At 40.2% G+C, this 7,428-nt stretch overlaps 1 protein-coding gene across 4 annotated transcripts in view; it reads left to right on the forward strand.

Moving 5' to 3' along the window:
* Nucleotides 1-7,428, forward strand: part of LOC105992693 (chromosome unknown open reading frame, human C10orf11) — a 1,076,746-nt gene that overhangs the window by 367,176 nt on the left and 702,142 nt on the right. Inside the window, exon 1 of one of the 4 annotated variants that reach the window (XM_013025703.1) lies at nt 1,756-2,010. The exons of the other annotated variants lie outside the window; for them this stretch is intronic. Within the exon in view, the coding sequence (XP_012881157.1) occupies nt 1,964-2,010 (47 nt within the window). The 5' untranslated portion in view covers nt 1,756-1,963. Of the gene's footprint in view, nt 1-1,755; nt 2,011-7,428 lie in introns of those variants that run through there. 4 annotated transcript variants of the gene reach the window in all.

Consider the following 7,428-nt stretch of genomic DNA (forward strand, 5'->3'; position numbering starts at 1 on the left):
CACACACACACACACACACACACACACACACACACACACACACACACACCTGGTGCTGGGACTTGAACTCAGAGCTCGGGTGCTATCCCTTGGCTTTTTTATTCAAGATTGGTACTCTGTCACTTGAGATAGGGCTCAAGTTCTAGATTTTTGGTGATCAATTAGAGGTAAGAGTTTAATGGATAACTTCTATGATCCTCAATTCTCAGCCTCCTTAGTAGCTAGGATTATAGGCATGCCCACCCACCTGCACCCAGCTTAAATTGCTATTAAGGAAGAGTTTCACTAGAAATATCTTGCAGACAATTGCAGGAGCAACCAGTAGGAAGGACCTCTAAGCAATGGAGATAGTAGTATGATTATTGGCTAGTTACTTGACTATTGATTAATTTGCCCTGAGAAATATTAATGAGGGGTTAGAATATCCCATTTGTCAAGATGAATAGTAACCACAGCAAACCCTTCCATATCAGTTTAAAGTTTATAAAGAACTGTCATATTAGCTTTACCTCCTTTGTTCTCATTGTACCACATGAGGGAATAGACTGTAATTAATTAATCCTTTGTAGACACTCTTTGTGAATTACTCTTGTAAGCCACTAAGCAAAGATGAGGAGAGCAGAGAATTTTCAGGAAGTTGCATTATTTCATTGATACATTTTAATACCCATAGATACTCTGTAAGTACCCCATCTCCATTTTGTAGGTGGGAAAACAGTTAATCTGCCCAGAACCCATAGTGAACAATCGGCAAGGACTAGATTCAAATGTAGGTTTCCTCATTCTCTGAGCCCCTCTTTCCTTTCCTGGCTCACCTGCTTTTGGCTCAGGGGTAACTGGCAGCCTCTGGGCTGCCCCTGCCTCTCCCACTGGTTGGGAATTGGCTGAGCAATCAGCCTTTTGGAGACCTTCCTTGAGAAGCTAGTGGACCTGCAGGTGACATCTCAGCAAGATTTTAAAGCATCTTATTCTTGAAAACAATTCATCTTGAGGTTTTATGAAGCCTTGTCACAAAGAACCTCCTTTAGTCCCTAATGTGCTCACTTCTATTTAAGATCATATTTTGTATTTAAGCAATACAAAATAGCTAAATAATCTTGCTGTGAGGATACATATACATTTTATATAGATGATGCTGACCAAAATCTAAATAACCGAACCATATTAGAAAAATTACCCCTTTCGTCTTTGTGGCTTTTAAAAAAAATCGGTGCCAGTACTAGGGCTTGAACTCAGAGTCTGATTTCTGCCCTTTAGTTTTTGTGTTCAGGGCTCTACCACTTGAGCCCCACCTCCATTTCTGGTTTGTTGATTAATTGTAGATAAGAGTCTCACACACTTTCTTTCCTAGGCTGGCTTTGAAATGTGATCCTCAGATCTCAGCCTCCTGAATCTAGGATTACAGACTTCAGCCATCAATTCTTAGCATTCATTTTCTTTTTTCCATACTACTCCATTTTTTTTTATTTTAGTGGATGACTTTCAAGAGCTCCTTTACTCTATGTTTAGTTAGACACTGAACATCCTGTGAAGCAGAAAAGAGGCCAGTCCTCATAACCTGTGGGAGGTGGCAATTCAGGATAGAGGAAGATGTTTATCCCTGGATCTGGGGATTGCCCACTGCTGAGAAAGCTCCTTTGTACCTCTAGCCTTTATGGCTAGTGCAGTTCCAGGGAGCATCAAGTTAAAGCAAGGGTACTTTTAAGAAGAGGGCTGGTGTGAAATGGCAAACAGATGTCATCTGGTAACTGGAAGGAAAGGAGATGTAGCTGGGAGAGCCATGGCACTCTCTTTAGACAACCTTTAGCCAGCTCCTGCACACGTGCCTTTTTGCTTTATTCTTTTCCCTTGCCCCCAGAGTCCTGGTGTACCTGCTGCTGTTCTCAGGCCTCTTGCCAACAGTGGCATCTGCTCAGTGTAGCCATCAAGAATTTGAATGTCAATATCTTTTGCCTTGAAATGAATGGAAAAGTATTTGTCACTCAGCGGCAATCATTCTTCAAATAAAAGGTTAGCCAGACAGGGCCCTTAATCAAAGAGTCGGTCTTTTCTGTCAGTAGTGCCTTTTAAATAGCAATGATGAAGGCTGGCTGTCAGAGTAGGACTTGATGAGCAAGATGATTGATCTGCATAAATCATTTTCTTTTAACATTGTCAGTGAAGAGTAAATTGGTGGGACATTTTGGGTATTAGCTGTGTTGAAATTAATATGCAGTACCCTAGGTGTATCCTTGCTCACATTGTCCTTATAAAGGAAGGTAGCATTATTATAAGGAGGGTTTATGGCGAGCATTGTTCTAACAAGAAAGTTGTGCCATTCTTCATACTTACATGCTAAATTCAGAAGTTGAGTGTATAGCACATTTTTCAAGCTCTGAAAGGAATCAAGTTAATTTGGGAATTAGCTAGAATCAGTAGTATTTAACAACCAGTAAATTTGTGAAGACTCCTTGCTCACAGAGTGGGGAAGTATCCAGGTATAGTTTCTGGTTTTAAAGGCTAGGGTATCTATGATCCAGCATGCACAATAGAAACAGCCCCACCTGTAGTTTGGGTAAAAAGCTACACATCACTTCTTCTGGATGAGTCTCCTTGACCATGATGGAAATAGTCACCTTTCAAGTCTCTCCTTAACTCTAAAAATAGGATGCTTTTGGTGGGGTTGCTTTCAGTATTAAACAGGATCAGTAGAATGAAGACATTGAGATGTATTCATATTGTTGACTCACATTCTTTTTTAATTTAAAGAGAATTAACTTTAATAGCCTTATATAAGGATAAACAGCTTTTAGGAGCTAGAAGTTCAGTCAAGGCAAATATCAAAATATTAAGAGTAAGACTCATTTTAAACCGTACTTAATGCTTCTATTTATTTTTGTGTATGTGTTGTCTTAGAGTTTGAACTCAGGGTATGGGTGCATTGCCCTTAGCTTTTTCACTCAAGGCTGCCACTCTATCACTTGAGCCATGCCTCTACTTCTGGTTTTGTGGTGTTTAATTGGAAATAAGAGTCTCATGGGTTTTTCCTGCACAAGCTGGCTTTGAACTGTGATCCTCAGATCTCAGCTTCCTGAGTAGTAGGATTACAAATGTGAGCCACCAGTGCCCAGTCTCACATTCTTTAATCAGGCAAAATGCCTTATACCTAGAACACAAATTAAAGTATAAATATCAGGGACCTGCTCATTTGGTGAGAATGTACCCTAAATTGACTATTGGGGGTCACGCCTATGGGTGCTAGGTTATCTTGGTTAGAATGTTCCATAAATTGACTATTTGGGGTCACTCCTGTGAGTTCAAAGTTATCTGATGATAACTTTTATATCAAAAACTGATTTCAAGGCTGGACATATGGCTCAGGTGGTAGAGCACCAGCCTATAACTCAGAGCATAAAACTTCAAGTCCAAGTCTTGGTCTTGTGAAAACAAAAGCAAAAAGAAACAAACCCCAAAACCTTTTACCAGTTGCTGGTGGCCCATGCCTGTAATCCTAGCTACTCAGGATACAGAGATCTGATTATTGCAGTTCAAAAGCAGCCCCGACAGAAAAGTCACTGAGATTCTTATCACCAGTTAACCAGCAAAAAGCCACACATTGAGGCATGTTTCAAGGAGTAGAGCTCTAGCCTTGGGTGAAAAAAGCCACATGTGAGATGAAGGCCCTGCATTTAAGCCCCAATAATGGAACACACACAAAACAAACAAATAACCCCAAAGCACAAAACATTTTTCAAAGGGGCAGAACAATGAGATGGACAGAATGGGGAAGAAAGGTTATTCTTATCATTTCTGTAAGGATTATGTGTCTGGGTTTATGTTCTCCAACTTTGGAGAAAACAAGAAAAGCCTAGGACACCTGGGTTTTTTTTAAAGCAGGACTCTTGGGACCAAAGTTCTGAGTTTAGATCCCAGGTTTTCGACTTTGTTGCTGTGTGGCTGCCAGTTCCTCTTGTCTTTAGAGGGCCATTGTAATAGCACTTCACACACAGCATTATAAGGATGATTGGGCTAATATATAAAAACATAAGGTGTGTACGAGAGCACCTTGCAAATGCATGTTAGTTATGCTGACTATGAGAAACCAGCCCATTGGTTAATGAGAAGTAGACCATACTGAAATTCTAGAAGGCCAGATGTATCAATAAGGAAACATGTTTAGATACATCGTTAGCAAGAGTGAAATACAACTCATATTGTGTCCCCGATGGAGGAATTTAGAGCCACATAAATCTGAACACCTACCCCCCCCCATGATGTGGCTCTACAGTGATTATTGCAATGACTGTCCCCTCCCCTCCGTGCCCCACTCTCTCCTGGCCAGCCAGGAAGTCTGACTCAGACGGTCTTGAGATAATGGCTAACAGAGAAGGCTTTTGTTTGCTACTGGCTTAATTTTAAACTTTTCAATTAAATATCCCATTGAGAAATGGCTTTTGGGTAGCTAGTTGTTGTGTGGAAGTTCAAGTTAAGCGTGGTTTGCTTCTCCTGAGCCTCCTGAAATGGATTGTTCATGTGCATCTCTGCTTACGTGTGTGTGTGTGTGTGTGTGTGTGTGTGTGTGTGTGTTACTCTTGTGCAAATTAGCTTGTGCTGCTGGAGGAACACCTCTCTTCCTGAGGATTTCAGTAATCTCCATATTGGGAAATTCGTACGTCTCAGGCTTTTTTTTTTTTTTTGCTAGTCCAAAGCTTGAACTGAGGGTTTGGGCACTGTCCCTGAGCTTCTTTTGCTCAAGGCTAGCACTCTAGCACTTGAGCAACAGCACCACTTTTTCTATTTATGTGGTATTGAGAAATCAAATCCAGGACTTCATGTATGCTAGGAAAGCACTCTACTACTAAGCCACATTCCCAAACCAGGCTTTTGTTTTAAGTGGTACTGGGACTTGAACTTGGGTCTTTATGCTTGCTATGCAGGCAATCTATCACTTCATCTATGCCTCAATCCACTTTTTTGGTTGCTTTAATTTTTCAAATAGAATCTTCTGCTTTTTGCCTGCTGTTGAACTTGGATCATGTTCCTCCTACCTGAGCCAACATGTGGCTGGGGCTACAGGTGTGAGTCATCACATCTAGCTCATTTGTTGAGATATCTATCTTACTGACTTTTTGCTAAAGCTGGCAACTATGATCCTCCTCATCTCTGCCTCCTAAGTAGCTGCGATGACAGGTATGAATCACCACACCCAGCTTTACAATTAGTTACTTTTGGGCTCTGTGTCTCCTTCTTTCTTTAGCTTCTGCATTTAGTTCATTATGTTTTCCTTCTGAATAATGGAAAATTGACACTAGAAAATTCTAGAGAAATTTTCACCAGCATTGATGAGTATGTGGCAGTCTTGACAGGAAGGGGTCTGTCAAGGAGACAACATTCTTAGATGGGCCAGCATGATAGACTTGGGATCTTGCCAGTCACCATTATTTAGGAATGCTAAAATAAACACCAAATATGGTTATTAGGCTACCTCCAAGGACTTGATAGCTACATTTGAGAATTTCTGGAAAGTGTTCTCTGCTGCTCTGGCTTATGGTGCTGTTGGTATGCAGAAGTGGAGCTAATGTTCCCCATTCTTCCTTTATGAGAGGAAGGAGAGCTTATGCTATGGAACTGGTGACTTCTTTGTGGAGGTCAGCCATATTGGATGTTATATTCTGCTCAAGATTAATTTCAGGTAATGAAGATCTTAAACAAGGTGTTTAAGAACCCATCTAATGCTTCATGTATAGCAATCTATCAAAACGATAGATATTTAGCCTTCGTTATTAGATATGAAACATTAACTTAAAGCCAGTGCTGCTTGTTATTTCAAATACTAAATTCCATTACATGTTTCTAGCTGTAAGCATCTCTGACCTCTGACCCCAATTTCATCAAGCATCATGAAGAGTCTGTGCTGCCTACCAGAGAACAGGCCATGAGCTTCGCCTCACATTAGGATTCTTTAGCACGTTAAACCACTGAGCGCCCCTTGCTTGAGTTTGCTTGGGCCTTGGCAGAAAATGAAGAAATTGCATCAATAAATATTTATTGGGCACCCAGTGTGTCCAGGCACTGTTGGCACTGAGAGAGTAGGAACATTGGCTATGTGGGAGCAAAGGAGATTGTGTGTAAAATGCCAGAGAAAATATGTTTCATTTCAAGGACCAGCCTCAATATGCCCAAGTTGGTTTTACTTTTATCAGTTATGGACAAATGAGGCCTATAAAACCTAGACTGTGTCTTATAATGTTTCTTTCTTTTGTAGAGTATGCCAACTGTGGATTTTTATTAGTTCCAACAAATGGGAGTTGTCATCTCAGCTTATTCTTCAGGAGCTTCCTGTTGTCTAGGAGTCAATAGTTTAGTATTTGAAGTCCAAGGAAAAGTACCCAGGCACCTAATTGTATCTAACAGTTGGTGCTGAATTTGTGAATGAAAAAATGAGGAATTTCCATGTTTCTTTTTCACATTAGGACCCATGACCACTTGTATACCTTCTTCCTCCACCCCCAGTTTCCCTCTGAACTGCTTCTACTGTTTATTGGAGGCATGTTTGTGTATCCCCTATTGTTTGCTGATTTCTTTCATGGAATATAATTATTTTTCTGGTTTAACTGATACTTATCTTTCAGTGTCTAGCTGAAGACTCATCTACCCAAACTATATTCTCTGTGCATTTTTTTCTAGTCCTTACATTTTCTTTGAATCCATCACCAGCAAGGTGTGAATAAGGATCTAATATCTGAATGTAGATAGAAGATCTTAGCTAGTTGTTAGTGTCTAAATCCTAGCTACTAAAAAAATTGAGATTAAGAGGACTGCATTTTGAAGCCAACCTGGGAAGAAAACTGCTTGAGACCTCTTCTCAACCCCTAGCTTCACTTCAGTGGTACACATCTGTCATTCCATGTTACATGAGAGACTGAGAATAGGTGGATCACTGTTCCAAACCAGCCTGGGCAGCTAAATCCATGAGACTTGAATGTGATAATTCATGCCTGTGATCATATCAACAACAGGGTGCCTAAAGTAGATATATTAAGGTTTGTATATTGGGTGGGAAGTGACCCTATCTTAAAAATAACCACTGTAGAACACACCCAAATAAACAAAATCAGAGATGAGAATAGAAACATCACCACAGAAACAACCAAGATTCAGAACAGTATAAGGGAATACTTCTCAAACCTTTATGCTAATAAGTTTGAAAATCTGGAAGAAATGGACAATTTCCTAGCAAATATCGACATGCCAAAACTAAACCAAGATGAGTTAAACCAACTTTACAGGCCCATATCAAGCACTGAAATAGAAACAAAAATAAGAGACCTCCAATCTAAGAAAAGCCCAGGACCAGATGGATTTATAACAGAATACTACATGGTTTTCAAAGCAGAACTCAAACCAATACTCCTCCAACTCTTCAATGAAATTGAAAGAGAAAGTTCA

This window comes from Dipodomys ordii, unplaced genomic scaffold, assembly GCF_000151885.1.
Source record: "Dipodomys ordii isolate 6190 unplaced genomic scaffold, Dord_2.0 Scaffold86, whole genome shotgun sequence".
NCBI classification, from domain to species: domain Eukaryota; kingdom Metazoa; phylum Chordata; class Mammalia; order Rodentia; family Heteromyidae; genus Dipodomys; species Dipodomys ordii.